General features: G+C 43.0%; 1 protein-coding gene across 15 annotated transcripts in view; it reads left to right on the forward strand.

Moving 5' to 3' along the window:
* The window catches only part of Add1 (adducin 1), a 59,577-nt gene that overhangs the window by 25,910 nt on the left and 20,543 nt on the right, over window positions 1–13,124 (forward strand). For all 15 annotated transcript variants that reach the window (XM_028870809.2, XM_028870812.2, XM_028870804.2 and 12 more), the window contains exons 3-4: window positions 5,119–5,281; window positions 7,671–7,822. In XM_028870809.2, coding sequence (XP_028726642.1) covers window positions 5,119–5,281; window positions 7,671–7,822 — 315 coding nt within the window. The remainder of the gene's footprint in view (window positions 1–5,118; window positions 5,282–7,670; window positions 7,823–13,124) is intronic.

The following is a 13,124-nucleotide window of genomic DNA, read 5'->3' on the forward strand; positions in this document are numbered from 1 at the left end:
ACAAAACAAAAACAAAAAAACAACCCTCTTCCATAAGTCCCCTTTGGTCATGGTGTTTTATCACAGCAATAGAAAAGTAACCAATACAGATCAACAGATGTTAACAGTGAGGAAACTCAGGGTCCTCTGGTATGTCTTTTTAACTTTTTTGTACATCTGGAACTATCCTAGGCTCGAAAGGTTTTTTGTTTGTTTGTTTTTTTAAACATAGGCTTGGGCTGTGAGGGAAGTGAGTACTGACATCGTGTAGGTCCGTTCCTTTGGAGTGTTGGTGGCCGAGTAGTCCCACAGCAGTGACATAGAACAAGGTCTGCCATTGTGGTGATAGGAATGTTACTGTGTTAGTTACTTTTCTTGTTGCTGTAACTAAGTACCTGGAAAACAAAACACTTACAGGAGAAAGGGAATTGACTTTGACTCTCAGTTTCAGGCCTGGTTTACTTGGCTCTGTACTCTTAGAACATCTTGGTGGTGAGAATGTAATAAAGAAAGGTCTTAACTTTTTAATGAATAATAAAGCTTAGAGAAAGTGGGGAGGAAAGAGAGGGGAAGAGGGAGAGTGTGGTGATATATTGTGTACCCTAATAAAATTTGCCCAAAGATCAGAGAACAGAACAAACCACTAGATTAAACATAGATGCCAGGCAGTGACACCTTTAATCCTAGCACTCAGGAGGCAGAAATCCATCTGGATCTCTGAGTTCAAAGCCACCCTGGACTACATGAGATTGACTCAGGCTAGGAGAGAAACAGAGCCGGGCAGTGGTGGCACACACCTTTAATCCTAGCACTTGGGAGTCACATGCCTTGGGAAACACACACGCCTTTAATTTCAGGAAGTGATAGCTGGGTGGAGAAAGGTATATAAGGGTGAGGAGACAGGAACTAAAGGCTTTTTCAGGCTGAGGAGTCCTAGAGGTAAGACTTGGCAGCGGCTTGTTCATTTGTCTCTCTGATCTTTCAGCATTTACCCCAATATCTGGTACCAGGTTTTTTTTTTTTTATTAAAAGGCCATTTTAAGATTCATGTAACAGGAGGGGAGAGAAGAGAGACTGCCCCACTCCCCAGCATGGGGGCTAATGCCTTTAATCCTAGCATTCAGAGGCAGAATCAGGCAGATCTCTGTGAGTTCAGGCCAAGGAGATACACAGTGAGGTCTTATCCGAAAGAAAGCCAAGAGAGGTTATTGTGGGAGAAGCTGCAGCGAGTCCTTCCAGCGGTGTGACTGAATAGGTAATGGCAGAATTCTCTACAGCCCATGTGGAGATGTGATGAAGGTCCTGGTCAAGAATCCTGCTAATGCTGAGGTACCCAGGGTCCTGGGGAGCCCCAGGAGTGATAGGATGAATGTGGAGGTGCTAGATTTTGAACATGTTTTAACCATGCTGCAGACTGGCCAAGAGCAGGGACCAGGTGCCTATGAGGAGTACGTTGAAGGCCTTCGGGAGTCTGACGGGGAAGCGAGTGGCACTGTCAGGGTCAGAAATGTTCTTGACATGCTGGATGAGAAGAAGACAGAGGAGAAGTGGTGACATGGCGGCAGGGCGTGAGGACAGCAGTGTTGTATCAAGTTCAAAGAGCTTGTCTGGACTGTGTTAAATGGCTGAGGCCATTCCCATAGCCTGAGCCTTGCCCTGTGTTAGATTTCTATGTGACACGAGAAGCCTCCTAGTGTTAGGGAGCTTGTGACCCCTGGGAAAAGACCATAGACTCAGTCCAATTATAATTAGAAGATTTATTGATTAGCTGCTCTCAGGATGAGCAGTCTCTGAGCTACATTTGAGATTGCCATGTGGGAGGGATGAGGAATAACTTTCAAAGGGGAAAACTTTATGAAGACCTTCAATAGCTATGCAAGCACATGAACTGTCCTGTTCTGCCAAGTTAAGTGGGTAAGGCAACGATCTTTGGGTATCTGTGTAAGCAAGTTACAGAAGCAAAATAGCAGTTGGTCATATCATACAAGTAGATAGTCATGGCTGTACATTTTTGAGTGGGGGTCACTGAGTCACGATTATTGTGGAACTCCAGGGACTTAAGTCAGAGACAAGTGGCTGGTGGGTATCAAGATGGATGCCTAGCAAAAAAGGGAGCTTCTCTAGCTATAATACTAGGCAGCTGGCTGCTGCTGCTGCTGCTGCTGCTGCTGCTGCTGCTGCTGTGTGTGTGTGTGTGTGTGTGTGTGTGTGTGTGTGTCTGTCCCTGGTTTTCTTGAGACAGCGTTTCTCTGTGTAGTCCTGGCTGTCCTGGAACTTGCTTTGTAGACCAGGCTGGCCTCAGACTCCCAGAGATCCTCCTGCCTCTGTCTCCTGAGTGCGGGGACTAATAGCATGTGCCACCACCACCAAGCGCTAGACTTATTATCATAATACCTTGCCCACCTGACCTCTTTGGATGATGTTTGCTATTAGCTTTCACCAAATAAAAAAGGGCAGGGAAAATCAAGTTAATCAGGTTAATCTGAAGGGGGAACTTGAGGTCAGAGGTCATGAACTTGCAGTGAGACAGGGTAGGGTGTTGATGTGGTCTGGTCTTCATTTCTTCTTTTACCTTTGTGAAACACTGCCAGAAGGGAAGAAAGGTAGTATTTAAGTTTTGTCACATGAAATGGTAGAGAGTTGGAGAAATGATTACTGTGGGTCTAAGCAGGGTGAAGGGCATAAGGATGTAGAGAAGATGAGGAGTGGCGGGGCGTGTCAGAATCACAGTGGATACTAGAAAGGACCAGTTAGAGAGTCCATTTGTGTCTCGAGATGGAATGGGGTACAGTTACTAGGAATGAGCAGGTCTAGAGTGTGACTGCAGAAGTGAGAGGCAGAGGTGAATTTGAGAATAGTTATCATAGGAGAAAGGCCTAGCTGAGAGAATGTAGATTTGTTACCACGGTAGCACATAAGACCCTTGGGTAGTGACTGCTGGCTAGAGGTAAATCGAGTTAACTATGTGGGTATCTCCAGGCTCTCCCTCATCACTAAGGCCAGCCTTGTGCCAACCAAGCATATGGCATATAAACATTGCCTGAAATGCTGATAATGTAGAAGACCCTCATAACCTGCTTTTTTCTTCCTAAGGCTTTGAGTTCCTTGGTGGTGTGCATTGTCTTACCTATCTCAGTCTTCAGTGTCTAACACAGGGTCTGACATTTGGATTTTCTATAGATGTATATGTAGATTTGGAAAGCATTGACATGGATTGTTTTAGTTTTTAGACTGAGAGTTCATGAGGACAGGAATGTTCATTGAGACATAAGTGTATCACCATGCCCAGCTTTTTTTTTTTCTTCCTTTTTTAAAAGTAGTTCCTTATGTAGCCCAGGCTGGGTGTGAGCTTGCAACCCCTAGTGATCAGTAGCCTGTGATGTGCAGTGGAGAGCAACTTACTTAGTCTTTGTGCATGTGTATTTACATGTATTCCCATGCATTATGCATTGATAACAAAGACCGATCAGTAACTATGTTTTTGCTGATTTATTTTACTCCTTTCTTCTTTGTTTTTCTTCTATCATTGACTAATGTAAGCTATGAGCACTGACTTCATTTATCATGGGATGGTAGATGTTGGCCGACACTTCTTGATACCATTCAACTAGAGCCATACATTTGTTTGTTATGCGCTTCTCTGAGTGAGAGAGAGATGTACTAGACTGCCCTTTGGCTGTTTCTTTCAGTAAGTTTTCAGATTAAGCAATGAAAAACTACAAATAAGTTTAATTTGGATCACTAAGTACTTACAATTAGATGGCTCATCATCCAGTAAATTCATGTTTTCACCTGAGATAACATTCAAAATTATTTGAAAAAAGATTTATTTCTTTATAAGCTTTTTGATAAGTTATAACAGTCTGAGGGAAGTTAAAAATATCAGAGCTAGGTGTGGTAGCATACACATATAATCTCAGTCATCAGAAAACCAAAGCAGAAACATCACTGTAAGTTCAAGGCCTGGCCTATGTAGAGAGGTTTAGGCCAGCTATGGCTGAGTAGCTTCTAGACTTTGTTCCAACAAAACAAAACCACAACAGATAGAGAAATCTGTCCTATTAGAATAATAACTTAATGTTAAAATCATTACCAATCTATTGCATGTTTTTGCCTAATTTAGGATTATTTAATAAAAGATATAAATACAGGGTTTCTTTTGATGCTTTAGTTGACAGAGTCAACTATGTAGCTCAGGATGGCCTTGAACTTGTAGTCTTCCTGTTTCAGCCTCACAGATTCTGGGATTACAGGTATGTTACCATGCTCAGCTTTCTTTTTCTACTTAAAGAAAATTGTTTTGAGATAGGGTCTCATGAGGGCTGAGGCTATATTTGAACTTGTTATGTAGCGTAGGATGACCCTGGGCTGATCTCCTGCTTCTACCTCTCCTTCCGAGGATTACCATGCCAGTTCTTTTTCTACTTTAACAAAACGCTTCCCTATTTTAAAGAAAATACTAGAAAGTACAAAGTAGAATATGAAAATTATCAATCATCTTGTTACTGAGAATTGTAATTATCATTTGATATACTTTTAATCTCCCCTGCTCCCCACAGGGTTTCTCTGTGTAGCATTATTTAGGGTTTCAATAGCCCTGGCTGTCCTGGAACTCACTCTGTGGACCAGGCTGGCCTCAAACTCACAGAGATCCGCCTGGCTCTGCCTCCTGAGTGCTGGGATTAAAGGAGTGTGCCACCACTGCCCCGCCCAACTGTATTACCTTTCTACTCAAAAAATATATGAAGAGCAATTTCATACCATTTAATTTTTAAGATTTTCCCATTGAATGTATCTGTAAAATTCCCTGTGTGTTGAGTCAGTTCTTTAATTTCTGAAATGTGGCTACTTTTTAAAATCTGTGATGCTGAGCTTAATTACCTTATAAATAAGTCTTGAAATACATTCCTGATTATTTTTTTTAAAATAGATTTCCATGAATTGAATCCTGTTCTAAGTTTTAAGCTTTTATTTTGTTACTACTTAGCAAAAAGACTATACCAGGTCATATTCTCAGAAGTGAGATGTGAGTACCACTGTGTGCTGTCCTAGCACCGGATGAAAATAAACATTTATCTGATAGTTACACATGCACTCTGGGCCCCCAAAAGTGTTTGACTATTTTAATATGCATTGTAGGCCTTCTGTGAAGAGCTGGAATCTATGATACAAGAACAATTCAAGAAGGGGAAGAATCCCACAGGCCTGTTGGCATTGCAGCAGATTGCAGACTTTATGACAGCGAATGTACCAAATGTCTACCCAGCAGCTCCACAAGGAGGGATGGCTGCCTTGAACATGAGTAAGTAGTTCTTGGCTTTGTATGTGATCTGTAACTTTCCAGATAAAATCCTGAAGCTTTCTCAAGTGAGCCACATGAGGTTGCAACAGTTGTGACCTGCCATGTGGGTGCTGGGAATTGAACCCAGGACCTCTGGAAGAACTGCCAGTGCTCTTAACCACTGAGCCATCTCTTCTGTCCCCAGAAAGTCTTTTTTGTTTGTTTTTCAAGATAGTATTTCTCTGTATAGCCCTGGCTGTCCTGGAACTCACTATGCAGACCAGGCTAGCCTCAAACTCACAGAGATCCTCCTGCTTTTGCCTCCCTACCACTGAGATTAAAGACATGCGTTGTTATACTCTGCTTACTAGAGTACTTTTAATCTGTGTTCATAACTGACATTGATGTGTTGTTTTTCTCATAATGCCTTTGTGTGCTTTGCCAGGTAATGCTATTTACAACGAATTGGAAGGTGTTCTAGAAGAGGTGGTTGTGGTGATACTTTATTTGTGCTGTAATGTGTTATTTTATTTGTATGTTAATAAATAAAGTTTGCCTGGAGATCAGAGGTCAGCAAGCCATTAACAAAAGTCATGCAGTGATAGCCTATGCCCTTAATCGGATCACATGGCAAGCAGAGTCTCTGTGTGGTCAAGGACACAGCCAAGTGTGGTGACATAAGCCTTTAATCCCAGTACCAACCATAGAAACCTGGAGGTCTGTATAGATAGGCAGTGACAAGGAAGTCATGTGGCTGGGCTTAGAGCCAATGAGAAGGCAGAACAGGAAGGCTCAGTTGAAACAGGAAGAAGCTCTCTCTGTGGACGCTACTGTACTGGTGGTAAGCTAAGGCTAGTTGTGGCTATTGCTCTGATCTCTTTGGCTATTACCTCTGTATTTGGCCCTGTGTTTCTTATTTAATAAGACTGTTTAGAAATTTGTCTACAGGTGGTATTAATTTTTCCTTGAATATTTGATAGAACTCAAAGTATCCCCTGGGCCTAGAGTTTTCTTTGTGAAAAAGTTTGTAACTACAAATTCAGTTTAATAAAGATACAGGTGTTTTCAATGCTGGTTTCTTTTGGAGTAAGATTTAATAGGTTGTGTCTTTCATCTAAGTTAAAGAATTTGATGTCATAGTTTGTATCATTCCTTTATTATCATTTTCATGCCTATAGGATATATAATGATGTCGTCTCCCCCTCCCCCCCAGGCTCTCAGATCTGGCTGGCCTGGGACTCACTGTGTAGACCAGGCTGACTTTGAATTCGCAACCAGTGCTCTTAACTGCTGAGCCATCTCTCCAGCTCCAGAATATTTTATTTTTAATTTTGTAATTTTTTTTTCTTTTTTTTGAGACAGGGTTTCTCTCTGTAGTCCTGACTGTCCCAGAACTTGCTCTGTAGACCAGGCTGGCCTCAAACTCAGAGATCCTCTTGCCTCTACCTCCCAAGGGTTGTGATCAAAGGCGTGCGCTGCCGCCGCCGCCGCCGCCACCACCACCATGCATCATATAAATTTTTTAATCTTTATCTTTAAACTATAGGTTTTGCATGACTTGAAAAGGAGATTGTACCAAACAGTGGTCAAAGAAGAATCATCCATTCTCTGTCTTTTATCTGGTCACTCAGAAGCATAACGTTAAAAGCTGTGATTGTTGTTGCTTGCTGCCTCATATTATTTTTAGCCATGTATTCACCATAATCCAATTTCCCTCCCACAAATATTCGAGCCCCCTTTTCACATGCTGACATACCACATTTCTGAGGCCTAATCAAAACAGTGATATTCTGTGCCATGATATCTTTTGACAGATGTCACCCATCAGGTCTACTTCACTGTCCCCTGATCACCATATCTCATTTGTTGCTGGGGGAAATATCGTTACTGGGTTTCTCTTTCTACCTGTTTCATGACTTCGTCCTGAACTACTTGCCATCTCATGACAGGGTCCTGGTCTACTCACTGACATAACTGAACGTGATTCAGAGATCTTTCATGAACCAAACTGCCGGCTCTTTTGGACTCATGTCTTACAAACTGATGAAATACCTGTAAGACAAGTTTTTGAAATATGGCTTCGGTTTTTTTAGTCTAGTCTTTAGGCTTTTCCTGACATGCAGCACCCGACAGCCCCTCTACCCCCACCAGAGGCTGTAAATTTTCTTTTAATCTATTCTTTACTGCATTTCACAAATTTGGCTACCATTTTCTTACCTATTTCTGAACTATATATTAATGCTAGAGAGAACATCGTCTTTCTGTCATTGAAGTTTTTGAAATTTTATAGTCTAATATGGACAATAAGTAGCACTATGGTAATTGGCTTACATTTGACAAATGCAAAAAATAAAAATACCAATAAAAAGCTTTTAAAAGAAAGTTTGACTCTAGTTTTTCTGTATTTTAGGTCTTGGTATGGTCACTCCTGTGAATGACCTTAGAGGATCTGATTCTATTGCATATGACAAAGGGGAGAAGTTACTGCGGTGTAAACTGGCAGCATTTTACAGACTAGCAGATCTCTTCGGGTGGTCTCAGCTTATCTACAATCATATCACAGTGAGTACTCCAGACAGTAACTGGGTGGTGTAGCTCGTCCCACAGTAGCCCCTGGGTGCCGAGGGGCTCGTCCCACAGTAGCCCCTGGGTGCCGAGGGGCTCATCCCACAGTAGTAACTGGGTGCCGAGGGGCTCGTCCCACAGTAGTAACTGGGTGCCGAGGGGCTCGTCCCACAGTAGCCCCTGGGTGCCGAGGGGCTCGTCCCACAGTAGTAACTGGGTGATGAGGGGCTCAGTAACCGTCTAGCACCACTATTCTCACACAGCATTGGTAACTCTTAGAACACCCTCTCTTTGGATTCCTTACTACAGAACACAAGAATTGGCAAGTGTGGGTGAAAAGTTAGGAGAGTAGTTCTTTAAAACGTCTTTCTTGCATGCTAACCTAATAAATGAGTGTTTGTTAAATTATAAGCAGTTCCTAAAATTTATTTATGACTTACAAATCTAACAGTAACGGTATTTTCTTCCTGACTCTGGTCAAAACTTCTCCGCATTATGCTTGTTTTTTTTCAGCTACTCCAGTTTTGTGCCACTTTCCAGCATTATCGGGGCCTCTCTGTTCCTCAGTTTAGTTTTGTAACAAATGTTACTGTCTGCTCTCTGTACTAATGTTGTTCCAGCTCAGGTTGTATCAGGGAACAGCGTGAGTCCTGCCCTTGTACATGGTTCCTTCTGTTGTCTAGCCAGGCAGCCCATCCTATGCTGTTTTGTTGAGCTTGTTTTCATGGTCCATCATTTCAGTCAGGCTCTTTGCTAGTTTTATGCCATCTGGGACAATCCCTGGACCCACATGGTGGAAAGAAAGAAAGGACAGACCCTTTCATGTTGTTCTCTAGCTTTCACCCAGGAGCTGTGGCACATGCTCACCTTCCCCTCCAATAAATAAATACATGTCAAAAAAGGAAATTCAAAATTGTCCTTGACTGTATTTCAAGGCTAGTTTGAACTCCATGTGATTCCATCTCAATAAACAAATACATAAATCCAGAGACAACAACCTCCTGCCCTGCTTTGAGTTCTTTGAGCAATTGCCCTCATCATGTTACAGAAATAAGGGAACTCTTGCTGTGTCTGGCCACACTTCTGCCTGGCTGGGCATCCCATTGCCTCCTTCCTTCTAGACTCCTAAGGGACTGCAGCTTGCTTTCTCTTTCCTTATCCTTTTATAGTTTTTCCAGCTTGTCTCAATTTCTTGTTTTGTTTTGTTTTGTTTTTCCCATTCAGTTTCTTTCACTGGATTTTTAAAAACTTTACTTTTGTTGTTGTGTTTTTGTTTTGTTTTTCTAGACAGGATTTTTCTGTGTAACAGCCTGCCTCTGCTCCTAAGTGCTGGAGTCAAAGGTGTGCACCACCACCGCCTGACTGAAACTACTATTTTTAAAAGTGTATTTTAGTGTATGTGTGTGTGTGTGTGTGTGTGTGTGCGCGCGCGCGCGCTTGTGCTGAACTTAGATCTCCTGGAAAAACAGAGAGCACTTTGAACCACTGAGTCATCTCTCCCGCCTATTGGGGAAAATTATAAAGGCCACTCCACGTAGTTAAAAGGAAGATTTATTTAGTGGATAACTTACAAATGAAGGAATGGATAGGTCGCGGGGGTCTGGGGAAAGTGTATCGCAATCCAGCGGTGTTCTCTGGAGCTCTGCACAATCAATCTCCACTATCCAGGGTCCAGGCGCAGAGAGCGCGCCCAGAGCGAGCGCTTGCCCATCCAGCTCTCAGGTTTCCAGCACCTCCCCTCGCCCCGCCTCGTAGGCATGACAGTTGCCAGAGTCTCAATGGGGGTTGGAGCTTCCAGATCCAAGCTGGAATGGCTACCCACTACACCCGCCCTCCACATTTACTAGTTTTTTTTTTTTTTGATTTTTCAAGACAGGGTTTCTCTGTGTAGCTTTGCGCCTTTCCTGGAACTCACTTGGTAGCCCAGGCTGGCCTCGAACTCACAGAGATCCGCCTGCCTCTGCCTCCAGAGTGCTGGGATTAAAGGCGTGCGCCACCACCGCCCGGCCATTTACTAGTTTTTGAGGGTGGCCTTTACTCAGTATATGACCTAGGCAGATCCCCAACTTGCAATATTGAATTTTTAAAATTATTATCATAATGCTTGCTTATTATAACAAGTATGCCTTATGTAGGTGTTGCAGATGTCTAAAGAAAACCTCACAGTCCTGCCAAACTTCTGTTTGTCTTGAGGCAGCCAGTGCTAACGGCTGTTGAGATTGCTTGAGCCCTTTCTCCACATGCATCTGTGGAGGGTTTCCACTGTGAACTCACAACTAGTGCTTAGCTGAGCTCCCTGCTGGGCTCAGAGGACTGTGACCCCTAACCCTGACATTGAGGTCTGGGCCCCCTGGTTAGCCGTGTGCTGTGCCTGTCTCTTGGAAGGCATTGGTCTGGACTGCACATGCTGAGTTGCCTCTTTCCTGTCTGTTTGCTGCATTGTTGCTGTTAAAATGAACTTTTCCAGATGCCAGCCTCTTACTGTCCACTGCACTCTTGTGTGGTGTACAGTGTTATCCTGCTCTATTCCCGTGTAGCAGTGACTGTTAGCAATCTGTGCACATTCTTATGGCCTAGTTGTCCACAGGAGTGTCAGCTCTGTAAGCAGGGCTGCTGTTGGGTCTCTGGCCTGGGGCCAGGAGCAGTGCTTGGCACAGCGTAGGTGTGCCCTAAAACATTTAATGCTGACCACCCTGGGCTGACCTAAAGTTACTTTAGGAAAATTGTGAAAAAGAACTCACTAGAAACTGTTGATAGCTGAACAGTAGGTCCAGTTAGCTTCATTCTTGTGCCAGTGCACATCTTGGCATGCTGGGAAGTTGTTGGCCTTTCTGGCTGATTATACTGGACAGAAAGCTTAGATGGAGATTTAATGTTAATTGATTCCTTGCGGATGTTACAGCTGTAATAGGAATAGGAAATGTGGTCCGTACTTTTAACAGTAGCTTTATTATTTGTGTGTTTTTAAGATGCTGTGTAGAACTCACCCTGTTATGAATGCTATTTTAGTGATTTTGACTCAGATTGTAGGCTTTTCCCCTCCCCCCTGTAATTGGTTTGGCATTGACAGAATTAGAATGCCAGTTAAATGTTTACTGTTCTGTCTTTAAGTGACCCGCTTGGTTATTAATACAGTGTTAAAAAAAAAACCCAAGTTAACAAAAATATTTTCTCTATTTTATGAACTAGAACCAGAGTCTTTGAAGAAGAAAGCACCTCCACCCCCGGCTTGGCTTTTTAAATTTTAGAGTGTTTTTGTTGTTACGATTTATGACATCCTGGGCTGGAGAGATGGCTCAGTGGTTAAGAGTACTGGCTGCTCTTCCAAAGGTCCTGGGTTCAATCCCAGCAACCACGTGGTGGCTCCCAACCATCTGTAATGAGATCTGGTGCCCTCTTCTGGCCTGCAGCCATATATGCAGGCAGAACACCGTGTACATAATAAATAAATAAATCTTTAAAAAAAAGATTTATGACATCCATTTGTTTTGCCATTAGACATCATCTAGGTATTATTATGTAGATACTTAACAGGGAAGAAATATTAACAATATCAGTGCAAAAATAAGTGCCAAGAGGTCATTCTGTCCTTTCTCTGAAAGAGGATCAGGGATTTTCTGCTAAGGGGATTTTAAAGTGCTGACAGGTGTTGGAGGCTTGGAAAGGATAGTCTGACTTAGATCTTTAACATTGTGTCAGATTTAGAGACGCCTTGGAGATGGGGGAAGGACAAGCCAGGGTGGCCCAGCTGGGGTTTGGGGCTGAGGTCCTTTCTTGGCAATCCTTTGCTGGTGCGTGGCCTTTCTGTCCTGTGTTAAGTCTTAGCACTGGTAGACCCTCACAGATGATTGTGTCTACTCTAGTCCGGAATTCACCCTCGGGCCAGTGCACTGGGTGTGGGGATACAGTATTGATCTCTGTAGTCATACAGCCCACCTTAGATGAGGGTACAGACAGACACAGAGACCACTGCTGAAGAAGCCTGCTTTGAAATGGTCTTCTTTCATCTGATGTCTGGATTCTGTGTGTAATCCCTTTTGCTCTAGGCTAAGAATTTCATATTTTAAGTGTTTTCTATTAAAACATGTATGTCTGTTAAGCTTACAATTGGAATTGTATATTGTTGTTATCTTTTGAGAAAGGGTCTCACTATATAGCTCTGGCTAACTTGGAACTATAGACCAGGCTGGCCTCAAAAAAAAAAAAAAAAAAAAAAGGAAAAATCAGCATAAAATGAACAAAATACAAGAAAATAACTTTATAAAAAAGTAAATATTTTATCATATGAAAAATTGTCCAACTCATTAGTAACCAGGAAATTCTTCCCCCCTCCCCCCTTTCCCTCCCTCTATAAATACTGTACCTAGGCTTAGCTTGTATTACAGTTTGTTAACCAGTAGCAAGTGTATAACATGCTTCTGTTTAGTCTGTAAGAACTTTTTTTTTGAGACAAAGTCTTACCTAGGGGCTCTTGAGAACTCAAGATCATTCTAATTTAGCTTCCTTCCGCAGTGTTGGGATCACAGGCATGTTTCGCCATGGCTGTCTTGTGGAGAGGCACTTAAGTCTACCCAAACATCATTGCTCATGAAAACGAGGTTTCTCTCATTGTGGGAAGAGTCCTTTGTCACTGCTGTCTTTCCACTGTCTGGTGTATGCTGGCTAGACGGTGCCAGTTGTGCTGAGTGCATCGTTGTGGACAGACTCACACTGAGGAGGATGCAGAAAAACCAGAGGGTGATGCTATTTTGTACAGAGACTTTCAAAGCGACATCAGACCCTGAGGAAAGAGTGTGTTCAGCTGTGCTCTCATCTCTCCATCGTCCTGCAGGATTGCGTGTTATCAAAATCTAATTGGAACTTTTACTTATTATTTATTTTCTGCGTATGTGAGTGCCCGCTTGTCTGTGCAGGCACATCTGTGCACGTATCTATAGTAGGCTCTTTCTTTTGGGTCACCAGCCAGCTCTCAAGTCATGACACAGAGACTTCTGATTAGTTATGAATGCTCGGCCTTGTTTTATGCTCGTCCCACTAGCTCTTATAACTTAACTTGTTTCTCTTTATTTACGTTTTGCCTCTGGGCTTTTGACTTTTCTTTCCTTCTGTGTATCTGACTTTCACTGCTTCTCCTGTCTGTCTGGCAGCTGCCTGGCTTCTGGCCCTGGGCGTGTTCCTCTCTTTCTCCCTCCTTCTCTCTTGAGCCTAGGTTTCCCCTAGATAAGGTGGAGCCTACTTATTCTCTCTGCCCACCAGCCCCGCCTATCCCTCTCCTGCCTAGCCATTGGCCGTTCAGCTT

The sequence above is a fragment of the Peromyscus leucopus genome, chromosome 7 (assembly GCF_004664715.2).
Source record: "Peromyscus leucopus breed LL Stock chromosome 7, UCI_PerLeu_2.1, whole genome shotgun sequence".
Lineage (NCBI taxonomy): Eukaryota > Metazoa > Chordata > Mammalia > Rodentia > Cricetidae > Peromyscus > Peromyscus leucopus.